Consider the following 19,547-nt stretch of genomic DNA (forward strand, 5'->3'; position numbering starts at 1 on the left):
GCGAGAAAGAACCATGCAGATTTCTAAAGAAGAGAGCGTCAGGCAGAAGGACCTGCAAGTGCAAAGGCCCTGGGGCAGGAATGACCTTGGCCTGTACAAAGCACAGCAAGAAGGCCAGTGCCTGTTGAACCGTAGTAGAAACTGAGCCAGGTGAGGTGAGCCAGGGCAAGATCTTGCAGGAATGACTTGAGAGTTTATTATGAGCGAGAAGGGAAACCCCTGGAGAGTTGTAAGCAGAGGAGCGACGTGACACAAAGTGCTTCACATGTGCGGTTCAGAGAGCTGAAGCCCCCCAGTGCAAGCAGACTCATTGTAAGGGCACTCAGTGTGACTTCACCCCACCAGTCTCCTCTCTGGGGGTCCCCTGTAGCAGGAGATGGGATGACCAGCTGGGTGGGTATGGGGAGGAGGTTGGGCTGCTCAACAGCTTAAACTTTCCCAGGTGACCTGCCTCAGGAGAAAAGGACGTCGCCAGAGCGATTATCTTATCAGATATACCCGTGCCTGGCCTGAGATACACGTCCGTGCTGTGAGGCCAAGCATGAGATATCAAGAACCTGCCATTCCAGCAGTCCAGATCCTCACTGCTGCCCACAGGGGTGCCCTCCCGGGGGACCTCAAACCTGGCACCAAAACCAACATCGAGCCGGGATCCTTGGAGACGTCTTTTCCCCACTGTGTTCCTTGGTTTCCCCACGCGGGCAGGTTGGGGTGGAGATGGGAGCACCTGTAATGGCTACGGCTGGATGTGCGGGGCACCTCCGGGACCCCCTTGAACCTCTCCAGGCCTTGGTTTCCCCTGTGCACAACGGGAATGTTAATGCCGCCTGCACAGGGGTTTGTTGCAGGGACCCCCACGGTCACATGTGTGCAGGGCCTGGCTCACACTTGCCACCGACTGCTGATGTGAACTGAGGGCTTCTTCACTGGTGGTCCCATACGAGAGCCAGGCTCCGGGGTCAGACCTGGGCTGGAATCCTGCCCCTGGTACTTAGTCATCACAGCCTTAGACCAAGTCCTTAACCTCTCTGTGCCTTGGGTTCTTCATCTGTACAATGGCGGCCAATAAGAGAACATAACTTTATAGGGTGAGGAGCTAATGAAACATCCACACGAAGCACACTGGGCAGAGCCAGAACACGGGAAGTCCTCCCTAAATGACAGTTATTACAGCAACCGTTGTGAGCACACTCCCCCTCCAGGAGTCAGGCATGGGCAGCGTGGCCTGGAAGAGGACCCTGCAACCAGCCTACCTGGTTCTGAGTCCTGACCCTTCCACGTCCGAGCTTGCGGACAACAGGCAAGTGACTTAACCATCCCGTGCCTCAGTTTCCCCATCTCTGTGGTAGGGAGAGGAAAGAATAGTACTCATCTCAAAGGGATGTTGTGAGGTTACATTAGTTAATACAGGAAAGCCCTGAGCCCGGTGCTTGGCACGTGATGAACACCGTATGTTTGCTGTTCTTGTTGTTACGATGGACATCCTCAGTGGTCCCCTGATCTCAGTGGTAGGTTGAGATGGGTCTGGGCAGGTTGGGGCAGCTCAATAGGTAATACCTGAGCTGCTTAGGCCTGGAGGTCACCCCAAGGAGCCCCACAATCAGCTGTAATTGGGGCAGTCTTGCTCCACCTCCTCCCTCCCTGGGTATATCAGGACCAGTCCAGACCCTAGGCTCTGTCTCGGCAAAGGAGGGTGGCTGCACCAGGCACTATGGGGAAGGCAGTGAGTGGGGCCCGGAGTCAGGGGTCGGGAGGCTGGAGGCTGGAGGCAGGAGTTTCAGCAGGACCTGATGCTTCCCCGCTCCTCTCATCCCCAGGAGAATTACGAGATGTACTCAGTAGAGCTGGGTCCTGGCCCTGGTGGGGACATGGCAGCCAAGATGAGCAAGAAGAAGGCAGGCAGTAAAGGAGGCAAGAGGAAGGAGAAGCTGGAGAACATGAAGAAGGAGATGGAGATTGTGAGCAGGGGGCGAGGGGGCTGGGTGGGGGGCAGGAGTGCGGCCGGTGAGAGCTGGACAGTGACTGTCCTGCCCCCACCACGCAGAACGACCACCAGCTGTCAGTCGCGGAGCTGGAACAGAAATACCAGACCAGTGCGACCAAGGTGAGCTGGGCGCAGAGGGAGGGGTGTGCGCAGAGAAGGGGAGAGAGGGAGAGAGAGAGAGGAAGAAAAGGGAGAAATGCATTAGAGAGAAAGGGCCAAATAGAGAGAGGGATGGAGTAGGAGAAGCAGATAAAAAGAGGCAGAGAGGCAGAGACAGAGAGAGACAAAGAGGCAGATAAGAGAGAGAAGCAGAGCAGAGACAACAGGAAGAGAGAACCAGGCAGGAAAATTGAGAGAGACTCGGTGGAGGGCAGGGGGAAGGGGCAGGACAGAGGCAAGGATGACACAGAAACGAAGAGGCACAAGACAGAGGGGAGAAGAGGGGAAAGAGACAGACAGAAGAGCTACCCCCACCAAGGAGCGTGTGGTGAGACGAAAGCCCTTGGAAGCCACTGCGACCACCTGCCCTGTCCCCAGGGCCTGACTGCCAGCCTGGCCGCGGATCTGCTGCTGCGGGATGGGCCCAATGCCCTGCGGCCGCCGCGTGGTACCCCTGAGTATGTCAAGTTCGCCCGGCAGCTGGCCGGTGGTCTGCAGTGCCTCATGTGGGTGGCTGCTGCCATCTGTCTCATTGCCTTTGCCATCCAGGCCAGTGAGGGGGACCTCACCACCGACGACAATGTGAGTAGCAGCTGCTGTGGGCAGACGTGGGACACAGGGAACTGGAGGATAGAGAACATTGAGCATGGACTCAGGACGCGAGGGATACAGGATGGGGACACAGACACGTGGAAATGCAGTTCCAAGACATAGGTCATGGGGGGCAAGAGGAGGGGGAGATGAACGATACTGGGATATGGGGCAGACCCGATGACACAGGTCACAGGGGACACAGAGAATGTATCTCAGATATGGAGGACACGGGTGGGGATGCAAAGACGTAGAAATACAATACTTAAGATATGCAACTTGGGAAACAGAAGACACGGGACAGACCAAGGGCACAAGGGACATGGGACTCAGACATGGGACACAGGGCATAGGGACATAGGGGACAGAAGACTCAGGACACAGTGCCTAGAGAGACATGAAGCAGACAAGGAAGCACAGAGAGAATATTGAAATGTGGGATAAGAGGACATTGGATATATGACAGGGGTCAGAACAAGAGACGTGGGAACTTAGGGACGTGTGGCATTGACAGGGATTTGAAAGTCATAGGACATGTGCCACCAGATGGGGACTTAGAGGTACACAGACATGGGGAGACTTTGGACATAGGGACTTGGAATTTGGAACATGATCGTGGAGTCCACAGAATATGAAGCATAAGATCGACAGCATACTAACATGGAAATGGGGACAGGAGGGTGCACTTTGGGGCACAGGGCACATAGAGGTGGCACACAGATTATGAAAACACAGAACACGAAACTTGTAACACAGGGACTATAGGGCATGAGAACATGAGGGGACAGAGGACAGCAGACATGTGGAATACAAGACTCAAAAGGACGCAGGAAAGGATGCATGGTGACACGGGGCACAAGTCGTAGGATATGGGGACATGGGGGATGTAGGGTTCAGGACCCAGAGAATATGGGATATAGGTACACGACACTGGGAATACAGGGAAGCTGAATGTGGGACGTGGAGAACACAGGGACAGGGAACACAGGCCACGGGGAACAGTGCATGTGGTGGCTAGTAGAGCAGGGAAAACCACAGGGGTGACCCCAAGAACACCGGGGGACAGGGAGCAGGCGGGTGCCCCCGCGCAGGGATCTTCCAGCCCCTTCTCGTCAGCCTGGCCCCCTTCCTGCCTCTACCCAGCTGTACCTGGCACTGGCCCTCATCGCCGTGGTCGTGGTCACCGGCTGCTTTGGCTACTACCAGGAGTTTAAGAGCACCAACATCATTGCCAGCTTCAAGAACCTCGTGCCCCAGGTGGGTCCCCATTCAGTTCCCTGTGTGCACTCGGGCGGGCGCAGGGAGGCTCCTGGCGTCTGTCTGTGTGGGCCTTCCCACCAGGCCCAACCTGCTCCCAGCCTGTAGCCTCCCGCTCCGCCCATAGGTCCTCCACAGCTCCCTCTTTGCATCTCCCCGCCTTCCCCTGCACTCAGTGACCTCCACCCCCACCCCTGCCCACCTCAACCCTGTGCCCCTGCCCCACAGCAAGCAACTGTGATCCGAGATGGGGACAAGTTCCAGATCAATGCAGACCAGCTTGTGGTGGGCGACCTGGTGGAGATGAAAGGCGGGGACCGAGTGCCAGCGGACATCAGGATCCTCCAGGCCCAGGGCTGCAAGGTGGACAACTCCTCGCTGACTGGAGAGTCTGAGCCGCAGACCCGCTCGCCCGAATGTACACACGAGAGCCCCCTGGAGACCCGCAACATCGCCTTCTTCTCCACCATGTGCCTTGAAGGTCTGTGAGGCCCCTGCCCGCCCCCCCGGCTGACCACGCTGCCTCCACACTCCCCACGGCTGCCTCCACTCCCCTTCTTCTGCCATGTATGAAGCCACCCTGCCTGCCCACCTCGCGTGACCACCCCCTCTTCGGGGCGTCCTGCCCCTCTATCTCCCATGACTTCCCCTTCTGCAGTTCACACTGTGTGCACACCCCCATTGCCGCCCACCTGTCCCTGAGGCGCCCTCTTGGCCCCGCTGCAGGCACGGCACAGGGCCTGGTGGTGAACACAGGTGACCGCACCATCATTGGGCGCATTGCATCACTGGCATCGGGAGTAGAAAATGAGAAGACCCCCATCGCCATTGAAATCGAACATTTTGTGGACATCATCGCAGGCCTGGCCATCCTCTTCGGCGCCACATTTTTTGTGGTGGCCATGTGCATTGGCTACACCTTCCTGCGGGCCATGGTCTTCTTCATGGCCATTGTGGTAGCCTACGTGCCCGAGGGGCTGCTGGCCACTGTCACGGTGAGTTGGGGAGACAGAAAAGAGGTGCAGAGAGCTGAGAGGCTCGTCCATCTGCGTGTTCATTCATCCAGGGTTGCCTCCATCGTCTCCCTATTTGTCCTACCACCCCCTCACTTCCCACCCACACACCTTCCCACCAACCATCCTCCCCACCCCCTGTCTCTCCATCTATCCATCCATTCAGCAAACACTCACCAACGCTAGTCTGGGCCATACCCTATACCAAACGCTGAGGACTCACAGATGAACAGGACGCATCCTTGACAGGAGGAGGCTGAGGTCCAGTGTGGGCAGCCCTCAACAGTTAGCACCCAGTCCAAGACCAGCCCCAGAGGAGGTTCAGAGGATGTCTGCTTTCTCAGTTTGGTTGTGTTGATAAGAGAACCTACAGAACCTCAGCCTGGGCAGCTTAGAGAGGGGCCTAGTTATGTCTGTCTGGGCAGATTGGGGAGGTGTCCCAAGTGGAAGAAAGCACAGGCCGGAAAAAACAGAGGCAAGAAAAGCATGGGTTTTGCCGAGGAATGCTGTGTCCACAGTACTGTGGCTGGGATGCAGGCTCCCCGTGCTGTGAGAGAAGGGAAGGACTAGAAGCAAGGATGGGGCCCCCTACCTGCGCTTCTCACCCCTTCTCCCAGGTCTGCCTGTCCCTGACAGCCAAGCGACTGGCCAGCAAGAACTGTGTCGTCAAGAACCTGGAAGCAGTGGAGACACTGGGTTCCACATCAGTGATCTGCTCTGACAAGACAGGGACCCTCACTCAGAACCGCATGACTGTGTCCCATCTCTGGTTTGACAACCACATCCACTCGGCTGACACTACGGAAGACCAGTCAGGTGTGGGGGTGGAACGAGACGGGGCTGGGGCAGGATCTGGTAGACGCTAGAGACCTGGAAGGGAGCTCTGAGGTTACTGAAGGGAGTCTGGGGAGGGATCTGCATTAATGGAGTGGGGCTCCATCCCGATCGGGGCAAGGGTCTGTGAGGCTTTAGGTCTGCAAAGGGGCTTGGGATTGGGTCTCCTAGGAAACTCAGTACTGGGTCTGGAGAGAAGGCTCTGTCCTGGGGTATGAGGAGGGGTTTGGGTCCCACCCAGGTCTGGGAGGTGACCCTGTCCTGAATCTAGAGAGAGGGACTCGGTTCTGGTATGGGAGAGCGCTGCTCCGGGTCTGGGGCCCGCGAGGAGTCCCCTCGCGGCCCCAGCCTGGACGCCTGGTCTGCAGGGCAGACGTTTGACCAGTCCTCGGAGACGTGGCGGGCGCTATGCCGCGTGCTAACGCTGTGCAACCGCGCTGCCTTCAAGTCGGGCCAGGACGCGGTGCCGGTGCCCAAGGTGAGACCATAGGGTACTCCGGGGGATCCCGGGAGCCTGGTGCAGCCAGGCTCGCCCCTGACACCCGCCGCCGCTTCCAGCGCATCGTGATCGGGGACGCGTCCGAGACTGCGCTGCTCAAGTTCTCGGAGCTGACCCTAGGCAACGCCATGGGCTACCGTGAGCGCTTCCCCAAAGTCTGCGAGATCCCCTTCAACTCCACCAACAAGTTCCAGGTGTGCGCCCGGTCCCGCCCAGACCCCCTCCCACAGGGAGGACCCCGCCCATCTCAGGCCCCACCCACACTCGGGGCTGGCCTACCGCAGGGTTTCTCTCTTAGTTCCCTCCCCCTTCCTAGCCAAGCCCCGCCCACAACCACTTCGCCCCCTCCCCCCCCCCCCCAGCCCCTTAGCTGGGGGCTCACCGTCGGCTCTCAGGCCTTCCGTGGGGGTAGCTCGCAGTCCAAATTCCGTCCCAGACCAACTCCGACCCTAATTCTATCCATTCTCTGCGCTCAGGCTCCTTACTGCGTCCCTAACCCTCAGCCTCTACGAAAGACCTGTCCAGCACGCTAGCCCCTCACCCCCAGCCAAGCTGCACCCTCCAAAGGTTCCTCCGGCTGCGCCCCAGCGCGGTCAACCCCGCCGTTCTCCCAAGTCCCGCCCCCTTGTCCTGGTCCTTAACGCCGTCCCCTTCCTTGCCCGAAGCTGTCCATCCACACACTGGAGGACCCGCGGGACCCCCGGCACGTGCTGGTGATGAAGGGCGCCCCTGAGCGCGTGTTGGAACGCTGTAGCTCCATCCTCATCAAGGGCCAGGAGCTGCCGCTGGACGAGCAGTGGCGGGAGGCTTTCCAGACTGCCTACCTTAGCCTGGGAGGCCTGGGTGAACGCGTGCTTGGTGAGACCCCCAGGGCTCGGTGAGACCCCCACAGTAGATGGTAAACCAATCTGTGAGGAGGAGCTAGCACAGACCCTGCCCAATCTTCCCTGCCCAACCTTCCCCGCCCAGCCCTGACCATGACCTTTCCCATCCCTGGCTCACAGCTGACCTGCCCAAGTGCACACATTCATCTTTGACTTTCCCTGTCTCAGTCCTGACCCTTGTCCATCCTCAGTTTCTGTCTTGACCCAGCTCCTTCCCACCTGTCCTCCCTGGGACCTTCCCATTCCTGACCTGACATCCCTGGATTTTTCCCAGCTCTTGCCCCAACCTTGACCTGCTTTCGCATCCACCTGTCAGTGTCCTCCTCTTGACCCTTTGACCTCCAATCCTTGCCTCAACTCAAGACTCCCCAATCCTTGTCCTGACCTCTGATCTCCCTCAACATTTTGTCCCGATTCCTAAATTTCCCTAACCCCTGCCTCAACCCTGGAAGACACAAACCTGTGGTTCAATCCTGGATCGTTTATCTTACTTGTGTGGGACCGCTGGCAAGAAATGCCCCTCTCTAGGCCTCAGTTTCCTTATCTGCAACATAAGCATGCTAACAGTCTCACAGGTTGGTTGTAATAATAGACTCACATCATGTGAATGAAGTATTCAGCCATCTGATGATGGTCAGGCATCTGTAGGTGCTTGGTACAAGGGGCCTTGTTATTTTACTCATCACCTGGCTTTGCTAGAGAAGGGCTTCCTGGACCCCTCTCTGACTCCCCTGTTTTCTGGTCAGGATTCTGCCAGCTCTACCTGAGTGAGAAGGACTACCCTCCCGGCTACGCCTTCGATGTGGAGGCCATGAACTTTCCAACTAGTGGCCTGTGCTTTGCGGGACTTGTATCCATGATAGATCCTCCCCGGGCCACCGTCCCTGATGCTGTGCTCAAGTGCCGCACAGCAGGCATCCGGGTATGCAACCAGGAAGGGGAGCAGGCAGGGGTGAGAACAGAAGTTAGCAGTATTTGGGGGTGACAAACCCTGTGACAGAGAACTACCTGAAAGTGGTTTGAACCAAAAAAAGAATATATTGATTCATGAAACTGAAAAGTTCTGGGGAATGAAGCTTCAGGTATAGCTGGATCTAGGAGTTCAGTGTCATTAGGAATTTGCCTTTCTCCATGTCTTGGTTCTACTTCTCTCTCTGATGGCTTTATTCTCAAGCAGTCCCTGCACTTTGGTCGACAAAGATGACCACCCCCCAGCAGCTCCAACCGACATCCCACCTGTTTAGCCACCCCACAGAAAAAGAGTGCCTCTTTTGCTGTTGTCCCGGATTGGGTCACATGTTCCTCCCTGAACCAGTCACTGTGGCTAGGGGTGGGATGCCTCGGTTGGCTAGGTCTGGGGTTACTTGCCCATTCTTGGCTAGAGACCTCACTTCAACTCTGGGGGTGGGGGATGGTTCCTGAAAGACAAATCAAGAGTTGGGGAGCCAAGACTGAGCAAGCAACAGCCATGTCCTTCTCATGGTCTCTAAGACCCAGTCCCTAGAAGAGCTTGGCCCTGTTACCTTTCTAAGCTTATTGCTTAGCCACCCCCCTGCCTCACTTCTTTGTTTACTGCTTTCCAGTCATGCTGGTCTTCCCTCTACTCCTCCAACAGTTCAGGCATGTTCGCACCCCAGGGTCTTTGCATTGCCTGTTCCTGCTGTCACGAACACTCTTCCCTCAGTTTTACATGTGGCCAGTTCTCTCACCCCTTTCAGACCTCTGCTCAGATGTCACTTTCTCAATGAGGCTTTCCCTGGACACACTTAAAATTGACACCACTTTTTCCATCCAACATTTGCCATTCCCTTTACCCAGGTTAATTTTTCCCCTCTCCTAATATGCTGTATCATTCATTCCTTTACTTTGTTTATTTTCTGTCTCCCACACTAGAGTGCCAACTCCACAAGAACAGAGATTTTTGTCTGTCTGCTTTGTCCCTGACATTTTCCAGGCACACAGCAGGTGGTCACGACTGGTTGAATAAGTGAATGAGTGTATCAGTAGATGTCCACCAGGGAGGATGAGGAGAGTGGGCTGATCTGAAGGCAACAAGGGTCTGATGGTCCCCTCCCCAACAGGTGATCATGGTGACAGGTGACCACCCCATCACAGCCAAGGCCATTGCAGCCAGTGTGGGTATCATTTCAGAAGGCAGCGAGACAGTGGAGGACATCGCTGCCCGCCTCCGCGTGCCTCTGGACCAAGTTAATAAGAAGTAAGCCCCTTCTGCCCACCCCCCATGGTTCTCTCCACACCCCAGGCCGACTGAGGCCCTGGTGATGCCTTCCTACCTCCTTCCCAGGGATGCCCGTGCCTGCGTCATCAATGGCATGCAGCTGAAGGACATGGACCCGTCTGAGCTGGTGGAGGCACTGCGTACTCATCCCGAGATGGTGTTTGCTCGCACCAGTCCCCAGCAGAAGCTGGTGATTGTGGAGAGCTGCCAGCGACTGGTACGACTCTGCCGAGGAAGGCGGCCCATGGGCTGGGCTGGCCCTGGGTTGGCCTCTCACTGACCACCCCTTACCCGCACCCACTCCCTGCAGGGCGCAATCGTGGCTGTGACAGGGGATGGCGTGAACGACTCCCCAGCCCTGAAGAAGGCAGACATCGGCGTGGCCATGGGCATTGCTGGCTCGGATGCTGCCAAAAATGCGGCTGACATGATCCTGCTGGATGACAACTTTGCCTCCATTGTGACGGGCGTGGAGCAGGGTCCGAGCTGGGCTGGAGACTGGGGGAGGCAGTGTGGGCACAGGAGGAACTGGGCAGCGAGGAGTCTGAGATGTCTTCTGTAACCCCACAGGCCGGCTGATCTTTGATAACCTGAAAAAGTCCATCGCCTACACATTGACCAAGAACATTCCAGAGCTGACGCCGTACCTCATTTACATTACTGTCAGTGTGCCCCTGCCCCTCGGCTGCATCACTATCCTCTTCATAGAACTCTGCACTGACATCGTGAGTCTACAGCCCCAACGCTCCCACCCGTGCAGTGCCCACGGACAGACACTCTTGGACACAACGATACAGACGTGTGTACAAAGACAGGCAGATGCGGATATGCAGGCAGGCAGATAGGTAGTCCCAGACAGAACTACAGACGTGGACACACAGGTGGGCACTCAGGCATAGACACGTGGACTCAGACGTTAACACACATATCTGGTGAAAGTTGGATGACAGACAGACACCCTTCAACAGCCTTGACAGATAAACACTGTCAGGCCCCAAGGCAGACAGACAGAAAAAGAACCACAGATACAGGGATGTATGCAGCCAGATGCATGGCCACGTTGACTTATTTATTCAACAGCACTTGCCTAAGTGCCTTCTTTGGGCCAGACACGCGTTAATTAATTTTGTCCTCACAAACGCTCAGTGGGATGGGCTTTATTTATTATCCCCATTTTACCGATGAGCTAACTGAGGCATAGACAGGTCGAGCGGTTTGTCCCAGGTCACACAGCTAATAAGTGGCACACTGGGATTCGAGCCCAGGTAGTCAGGTGCCCCAGGGACTCTGCTCTTGATCAGTATACTCTGCTGCCATTCTGCAGTGATGGACAGATGGCGTGGGGGATAGGGAGGAGGACACAGGGACACAGAGACAGAAGAGATGCAGAGATAGTGACAAGGAGAGATAGGAACACAGGGATACAAAAGCAGAGACAGTCACAGAGAAAGAGACCAGAGACAGGGACAAAGAAACAGTAAGGGGGAGAGAGAGAGGGAGAGAGAAGGTGGGGGAGGGAGAGAGAGAGTGAACAAGAACATGCCATAGTGGAGGTAAATCCAGATGTTCTGATGGAGGTGGATATCAGGTCAGATGTGGCACGGATGTGGACCGGACAAGACAACACACCTTTGTTGGAGGGATGGACCAAACATTGCTCTGTTGGATGGACTGGCTGATCCGTGCTGTCTAGGCAGGTCTGCCTGTGTGGTCACCTGCCTCGTAACCTCAGTCCTATCTCTGTCCGCTGGCAGGAGGTGGGGGGGAGGGGGACCCCAACAGGTAGGGGGCAGGGGCTCAGGCCAACCCTTAACCCCAGTTCCCTCTGCTCCTGGCCAGTTCCCATCTGTGTCTCTGGCATATGAGAAGGCAGAGAGTGACATCATGCATCTGCGTCCCCGGAACCCAAAGCGCGACCGATTGGTCAACGAGCCCCTGGCTGCCTACTCCTACTTCCAGATCGGTGAGCGTCTGTGGGGCCAGGGAGCCTGGGGCTCCCTGCGGGGCTGCCCACCTGCCTTGGAGTCTCTAACTGGGGCTCTGGCTTGTTCTAGATCCTGGGGTCTGGATTCGATCCTGAGTCTCTGTTGTTCTCTGAGTCTGTGTCTGCCGTGATCGCTCCCTGTGTCCCTTCTCTGTCTCTGGCCCTGCTCTACATGACCCTGTCTCTGGGTGTGTGTCTCTGTCTCTCTCTGTGCCTCGTCTCTTATGTCCCTATTGATCTCTCTTGGGATCCTTGTCTTTGTGTCTCTCCATGTCTGTCACTGTCTGTGTCCCTGTGTTTGTGTCTCTGTTCCTCTCTGTGTCCCTACCTTTCAACGTCCTTGTCTCTCTCCATGTCTCTGTCTGTGTCTCATCCCTGTCTCCCTGTGTCTCTTTGCATCTCCCCCAGGTGCCATCCAATCATTTGCTGGCTTCACTGACTACTTTACGGCCATGGCCCAGGAGGGCTGGTTCCCATTGCTGTGTGTGGGGCTGCGGCCATACTGGGAGAATCACCACCTACAGGATCTGCAGGACAGCTATGGCCAGGAGTGGGTGAGCCCTCGCCCCACCCCATCCCATGTCGCCCTCATTTCCGGTGCCACCTACCTTGTGGGTGGGCCCACACTCAATCCTCCACGTGTGATTGAGCTCAGGCAGAGCATCCCAGACTCTCTGCCAGTTCTGGGTCCTTTCCCACCACTGTCTTGAGCTCCAAACTCCTGCCGCCGATGGTCACAGCTGCAGGTGTCCCCTCCCTGCCCTCCAGTAGCATGTCATCTCTGGTGTGGAGCCGGGCCCCTATTCTGTTATTGTCACTGCAGTATCATGTACACAGAGTGTTTGCACGTGTGGCGGGCTTTAATGAAGGTTTGGAGCCCGGAGAGGCTCGATTCGGTTAGCAGGTGTGTTTAGTGTGCCCTGCGGTGTTAGAGGTCAGGATATTCCCCTTAAACATTTGCCATCACGGTTAAGAATGCAGACCTTGGAACCAGACTGCCTGGATTCATGGTTTGCCACAATTCCTCACATGCTGTGTGACACGGGGCAAGTTGCTTTGCCTCTCTGTGCCTCAGTCTTCCCATCTGTAAGTGGAGATAATACTAATATCTACTTCAGGGACTTCACACTGTGGTCCTCAGGCCGACAGCATCCCCTGGGAGCTTGTCTGAAATGCAAATTCTCAGTCCACACCCCAGGCCTGGAAGGCTGTCATAACCAGCCTTTCTGAGGATTCAGAAATGCTGAAGTGTGAGCACCACCAGTCTCCCTCCTACGCTTACCGGGGGGGATTAAGTGAGATATACATGTGAGACGCGTGGTACCTGAAGCAGAGTTAGCGTTCCTGACACAATTAGCTGGTATTATGAATAGTTACACTGAAGAAATGGTCTGAAGAGTGGTTGCTCCTTTTATTTATTTATTTATTTATTTTTTAATTTTTAAAAAAAAAATTTTTTTTTTAACATTTATTTATTTTTGAGACAGGGAGAGACACCATGAATGGGGGAGGGTCAGAGAGAGAGAGGGAGACACAGAATCTGAAACAGGCTCCAGGCTCTGAGCTGTCAGCACAGAGCCTGACGCGGGGCTCGAACTCACGGACCGCAAGATCATGACCTGAGCCGAAGTCGGATGCTTAACCGACTGAGCCACTCAGGCGCCCCTGGTTGCTCCTTTTAAACGGGGCACGTGCTCTCTTCCCCATAGGCTCTTCTGGCCTACTTCACTCATTTTTGCCATCTGCCTGGGCACTGGAGTCACCGGACGTTGCAAATTCTGCCCTAGGAGCCCGATTCCCTTTTCCCAGGGGCCTTCTTGTGGGTGTCCGGAAGGTTCTACATCCCTCCTTCCATCATGAAAGCAATTGCCTGACCTACCACGTGCCCAGGTGTTGCCATCCAGGCTTGCGAGACCAAGATGTCTAGGCCCCACATTCTTTGGTCCTGCAAACCTGGCAGATCGGGATCCGTCCTCTCCCCCGCTCCAGCCTCTGACGTAAGGGAAAGAGCAGTCAGGGGTTCACGGTCCCAGGCCCTGACTGCCTGGCTGACTGCAGAGCCTCTCCATCTGGGCTCAGGATGCTTTTGCTCCCCTCTGGCCCACAGACGTTCGGGCAGCGCCTGTACCAGCAGTACACCTGCTACACCGTGTTCTTCATCAGCATCGAGATGTGCCAGATCGCTGATGTCCTCATCCGCAAGACACGCCGCCTCTCTGCCTTCCAGCAGGGCTTCTTCAGGTGTCCCCGGCCGGCCGCGCCCCTGCCCCGCCCTACCCTCCGAGCCCTGGCTCCAGCTCCCATCAGATCCTGACTAGGGCTCACTGCAGCCAGCAGACGCCAGCACCAATTTGCGCATGTGCGGGTGCCAGGTGCTACCATTCCTTATCTATAGCTGGCTCCCACCACCTGCCTCTCACCCGGCCCCTCTGCTTTCCTCAGCCAAAGGGGAGATGGGACAGGGCCAGCGTCCACTGTTGGAACATCTCCAGCTGACGTCCTTTGACCCTGCAGTGCCCTGCTTTCCGTCTGGTCCCCAGCTCCCCATGGCCTTTGTTCTGAACCCGCCATTCTGAGCCCGTCCCCTCCCGCCCACCCGCAGGAACAGGATCCTGGTGATTGCCATCGTGTTCCAGGTCTGCATCGGCTGCTTCCTGTGCTACTGCCCCGGAATGCCCAACATCTTCAACTTCATGCCCATTCGGTGAGGGGCTGTGAGCTGTGAGTGGAGGGATGGGCACAGGGACACAGACTTGAGGGTAGCCCTCACCTCGCCATCCCGCCTGTGCCTTCAGGTACCAGTGGTGGCTGGTCCCCATGCCCTTTGGCCTCCTCATCTTCGTCTATGATGAGATCCGGAAACTTGGAGTTCGCTGTTGCCCAGGGAGTGAGTGTGGAGACTGGGGGCCAGGGGGTGGGGGGCTGGAATATTCTCACAACAGCTGCTCTGATCTTTGACCTCCAAACCCTTGACCCTCCGTATCAATCAGCAATAATCACGCCTTGGATAAACCTTACTGGCTACGATACCGCCACTGAGCAAAGCTTGACCCTCCGTATCAAACCTCCACTGATCCATACCTCTGAGCACCTCCCTGTTTTCCTTTCTCTCTCTCCCAGGCTGGTGGGATCAGGAGCTCTACTATTAGAGGGACCGTGGCCTTCAAGCCATCCTCGCATCCCCCACAGCAGAGGTGGGGGGCACGGGACCCTTTGGGCAGCCACCGGAACATCAAGCAATCAAGAGCCCTAGCACCACCCGTGTCTGCTCCTGCAGCCCATGGCACCCCAACTTTGCGGGACATCCCCACTCCCCTTCCCCATCCGCGGAGAGCTTCCCCCCGTGGCAGAGCAGTCCTTGGGCCCAGTCCTCTGAGGGCGTGGGGGCTTCAGGAGGGAGTGGCAGCTTGCGGCTCCTGTGAAGTGGGGCCGTCCTTAGCACGCCAGGCTGGCAAGAGGGCTGCCTGGGGCTCTTCTTCCAACACACTTGTGCTGCGTGATAGTAATAAACCAGCTCACATTGACTATGCTTTTATTTTGTGCTGGGCACTGTCCTAAGTGTTTTTCGTGATCCCCTTTGACCTCCCACAAGCCTACAACTCAGCAGCTATTTATTTGTTCAGGTCTGTATCTCCAGTTCCTAGGACACAGCCTAGTGTGTAGTAGGTAGTCACTAAACATTCCTGGGGGAAATGAATTCCCATTCCTTTGTCTAGAGTGACAGCATTTACAGGCGAGCTGGACATGACCACAGACAGGCACCCTCAGGAGTGATGCCTTTGCCCCTCCGCTAGCCTAGACACCACCTCTGGTCTCTCTCCTCAGCCTCCATTCTCATTCTCCCCTCGGCACCTTGACAGAATGTGTCAACATCTTTTCCACCTCAAGCAGCACCGTTCCACAGCCGCCTCTCCCTTCACAGGGGTCTCCACTCCGGTTCCACTTGCTCACTCCTCTGCTGCTGCAGTGGGACTGACTCTGGAGGCTAAAGTCACAGGTCCCGTCCTCACATGCCTCTCCCCTGAAAAGTTCACTCTCCAACTGCTCGACACTGCCTTGACATCCGCCCCTCCACCCCGTCCCCTTCCTCACCTCTCTTCCTGGTTCTTTAGTAGGAGTCTCTCTGGCAGGACCCCAGGCTTCTCCTCCTCACCACAGCCCCCACTCCGCTGCCCCCATGGCCTGTTCTATCTGCAGTGGCTTCCACATCTGTCTCTGGTTCTCCCACTCCACATGGCCCAGCGATCCTACAAACACATCCCATCAGTGAGCCCTGGACTCCCTGCCCTTCCCTGGCCTAGAATTCTCCATGGTTCCTCCCTGTCCCTGCTGGCTTCCAGCCTCACAAGCCGCCTGGATCTTATTCCAATCAATTCTCGTTTCACTGGAAAGCCAGGCCTGCTCTCTGACCTCAAGGCCTTTGCACAGGCTTTGCCACCTGCTTTCTTCCCCTCGCCCCATTCGCTCATCCTTCAGTTCTCAGCTCACATCTCTCTTCCAGGGAACCCATCCTGTCCCCCAGGTTGGGCCCCCCAGCACCGCCCTGATCTAGCCTGTGCTCCCTCCATTTCAGCCCAACCGTTCTGGTCTCCCCGAGCCCCATAAAAGCTGGGATTATCCACAGATAGTTGGCCACCTACAGTGGCCCTGGATCAGAGTCTCTGCTCAGCAAATAGTTGTTGAATAGTCATTTCTGCAACTTTCACTCGTCCCCATACATGTCAAAGGCTAGGTGGGGCATGGGATGGAGGTGTGGGAGAGAGATGCTGTCAAAGATCTACCCAGCTGGGCTAGGAGTGCCCATATACTCTGTGACCAATCAGTCACTCCCCACCCCTCCAAGACACCTGTGGACAGTCTAGACTAGGGACAATGAAGAGGTGGCAGGGCTAGGTGGTGGTTTCCCCACCTGAGGGTAAATGCTCCCTCTGAACACATCAAGACTCCTAGCACAGCTGTGCTTAGTGCTTTCCTAAGCCCAGGGTTAAGCAACATTATGGCAGGACCTTGACAGCCTGGAGGGAAGAGACTGCCTAGGGGGCACTTACCCTATCCTAGGCCTTGGGAGATCCCTGTGGGAATACCAGCGCTGAGGAGCACCTTCCTGGGCGGGCAGGATTTGCATCAAGGTGGAACACAAACATGACATTAAAGCCTTGCTTCTGACACATCCCCTCTGGGATGGGGAGGGAACGGGGCAGGCGGCTGGCCACTAGAACAGGGAAGGCCTGGGGTGGTGCTGGGGGAAATGGAGAGCACGTGAACTTGACCGGTTGACCTGTGAGCTGGGAGTCTTCTCACCCCCCACAGTCCTTGAAATGTGCATTCTCTTCCACCACCCCACCCCACATGCTACCCCAAGGATATAGCCTTGACACTGATGTGGTATTAGATAATATGTGACTGAATCCAGTTAAAACCTCTATATATAAACTTTTGGGATTTGGCAGGTGGGTGCAGAGATCCAGTCATCCTGCAGCCACCAGATAAGCCTTGTATGTTTAAGTTCTGTTATTAAACTTGCCACCGACCAACTGGAGTGGCTGCCTCTTTCTTCTCTGCCCTCTGAATAATGAGGCTGGTCTCCGACTACACCTGAGAAGTTCCCAAAGAATTTGTGAAACCAGAGGTAGGGAGGGCAGCATCCAGGACGATGCCCAAGTTGGGCTCAGCTGCTGTGCTAGTTGCCTGCAGCGGTCTCTGTACTCCATACTAAGAAGACTCCAGCCAGGATTTGATCTGAGGGCTACAGAACTGAACCAAAGCACCTCAGAGCTCGTAAAAGTCTGCCACCCAAGGGCCAAACCCAGAATTCAGGTGGTTGGACTGTTCAGTATGCAATGGGGAATCCCAGAAGGTTGTAAGCAAGGAGGATGCACTAATAAAACTGGGATTTCAGATACATCCCCTTTGCCTCCATATGAAGGGTGGATTGGAAGGGGAGATTAGGGCTGAGAGTCTAGGAGGTAAGCAGCCAGGGAAGGGCCCAGGCTGTGAGGAAAAGCCTCTGAGAAATATATTCTTCGATTCTAGCTCCCTTCTATCACCTGTTCCCTGCCACTGCTCAAAGATTATCTATTCCAAGCCCCCAGTCTATCCTGGAAAAAGGAAGAGCCGGGGAACTGCTGCAGAACACAGGACAAACCAGCGTTGGCCAGTTTCCTAGCCTACCTGGCTTCAAAGCCAGAACAAGGGCCTCTAGAACCCAGTGAATATGGTATTGGTAGATAGTTCCAAAGAGAGAGAGCGAGAGAGAAAGATGGAGGCAGAAACAACTTTCCAAATACTGTTTACTTCACAGAAACCTGGAGGCAGGGAAAGGGTATGTGAATGTCTGAGACATCAAGCCTAGGAGTGCACGTTGACAACAGCGACATAGAGGGCGAGGGTGCTGAGGGCCAGCAGCCCTGTCACCACTGCTCGGGCCAGCAGTGCTGTCCAGCTGCCCAGGGAACAAAGGTGGACGAAGGTCCTGTAAGGAAACATCACAATGAGGAAAGGAGAATAGATAACCCACCCCCATTTGGACCCAACATCAAACCCCACCCAGCTCACTCCATGACAAAGGCCTTGTAGACGCTAAGGAACATCAGTAGGAGGACTGCTGGCCGAAAAGTGTGGTATAGGTCGTAGCGTGTTATCATCCAGACCTGGGCAGATGCAACGATGTAATGGACCTGCAGGGAGGTGGGAAGTCAGGACCAGGTTTTGGGAAGAGTACAGCCACCAGCAAAAAGGTGTGTGGGAGAACAGGACTCCGTACCAGACTGATGTTGGAGTCGATGCTCATCTGGATGTACTTCCAGTCAAACTCAATGCCCCGGGCTCCAACCCAGAGGGGGATGCAGCTGAGGAAGGCAAAGGGAGGGATTCTCCAGCACCCTCAGCACCCAGAGTCTGAGCCCCCACCCTCCAGCACCTCCTTAGAACCCAGGTATCCTTTCTTAGGAATCTGGGCTCCAGGCTGCTGCACACACCGGGACATAATGAGCTCGGCGGTGGCCCAGCCCAGGGCAGCAACCATGATCTTGTACTCCCCCTTGCCTGCATTCCGGGACATGACAAGGTTTAGGCCTATCAGGTCTGCCACATCCACGCTGGCCTTCATGAACTCCTGTGGGTCAGGTTGAGGCTTGAGTGAGCACAGGTGTCAGGGGGCCCCACTCCTACACTCCTGCCCCCTCCCTTGTCCCACTCACCCCAATGAAGTCATAGATGCCGCCTTCCCAGGTGGGAAAAAAAGTGGCCAGGAACAGCATCTGAGAAAACAGAAAGATCACTGCAAGGTGAGGGGAATAACCCAAGTGGGATATGCAGGAAATTAGCGTGGGTGTGGAGGGTAGAGCTCTGGGGGTTCAGGGACCCTTGTGGAAAGGGAGCAAGAGGCGGGCAAGATGACAGGATCAGGGGAGACAAGGGGGTAGGGGTCTGAAGTTTGGGTTCCGTGGTGGTCACAGGGGATCGGGTTAGGCAAGGAGGTGCCGGAGCTAGCTATAGCTACCCCGGCAGTGTCAGCAGCACTGTGTGGACCTTGGGGTTAGTTCGCGGCTCCTGCAAGTACGAAACACTCCACCACACAACTGAGTTTTCTCAATTTTACTAAACTGCTATACAAAAGTTGTTTGGAGACCTCGCCCCAAGTTCTGCCCCTTCCAGAGCCCATTTTTTTCCAGGGTATTCTCAGGGGGCCCCGGGGGCCCTCACCTTGCACAGCTGCACGAATAGGTAGGTGACCCCAGCCTGCACGCACTTCCAGAAGGCGTTGTACTCGGACCTGCAGGAGCGGGCGGTCAGGCTCGGCCCGGGCCCCCGCCCTCCCGCCCGCGGCTGCCCCGCACTCACAGGCCGCTGCACTTGTACGTGATGAAGTAGGGGAAGTAGGCCAGGGCGAAGCAGTTCCCAAAGTGGAACAGGGTCATGGCGCCGGCCGCCGGAGCCCGCGGGGCGCGGGTCTCTTCCTCGGCCGGCCTGGCGCCCGAGCGCGGGGCTAGCGCCCACCTGCCTCCGCCGCGACCCGCGCGGCCTTCTGGGAGCGAGGCCGGGCCGGCGCCGGCGCGCTGACGTCACGGCCCGCGGCCGGCGCCGGGAGCCTGCGCGGCCCCA

The 19,547-nt window shown here is 56.3% G+C and overlaps 2 protein-coding genes across 2 annotated transcripts; one reads left to right on the plus strand and one right to left on the minus strand.

Moving 5' to 3' along the window:
• The first annotated feature begins 1,820 nt into the window (after positions 1-1,820).
• Positions 1,821-14,968, plus strand: ATP4A (ATPase H+/K+ transporting subunit alpha). Its single transcript, XM_053906439.1, has 21 exons — positions 1,821-1,958; positions 2,045-2,104; positions 2,522-2,725; positions 3,878-3,991; positions 4,220-4,472; positions 4,718-4,986; positions 5,622-5,820; positions 6,207-6,316; positions 6,397-6,531; positions 7,003-7,195; positions 7,968-8,143; positions 9,303-9,439; positions 9,527-9,677; positions 9,771-9,939; positions 10,031-10,185; positions 11,300-11,423; positions 11,853-11,998; positions 13,552-13,685; positions 14,047-14,148; positions 14,240-14,331; positions 14,565-14,968. The coding sequence occupies exons 1-21, from the start codon at positions 1,830-1,832 to the stop codon at positions 14,591-14,593; spliced, it is 3,081 nt and encodes a 1,026-aa protein (XP_053762414.1). The 5' UTR covers positions 1,821-1,829; the 3' UTR covers positions 14,594-14,968.
• A 2,748-nt stretch (positions 14,969-17,716) lies between these two features.
• On the minus strand, positions 17,717-19,477 carry TMEM147 (transmembrane protein 147). Its single transcript, XM_019423227.2, has 7 exons — positions 19,287-19,477; positions 19,149-19,218; positions 18,644-18,703; positions 18,422-18,558; positions 18,208-18,292; positions 18,000-18,121; positions 17,717-17,916 (listed from the first exon to the last, which is right to left on the minus strand). Exons 1-7 carry the CDS (start codon positions 19,361-19,363, stop codon positions 17,793-17,795), a joined length of 675 nt encoding a protein of 224 aa, XP_019278772.1. The 5' UTR covers positions 19,364-19,477; the 3' UTR covers positions 17,717-17,792.
• Positions 19,478-19,547: the final 70 nt, after the last annotated feature.

The sequence above is a fragment of the Panthera pardus genome, unplaced genomic scaffold, assembly GCF_024362965.1.
Source record: "Panthera pardus isolate Hobbes unplaced genomic scaffold, ASM2436296v1 HiC_scaffold_18, whole genome shotgun sequence".
Classification (NCBI taxonomy): Eukaryota; Metazoa; Chordata; class Mammalia; order Carnivora; family Felidae; genus Panthera; species Panthera pardus.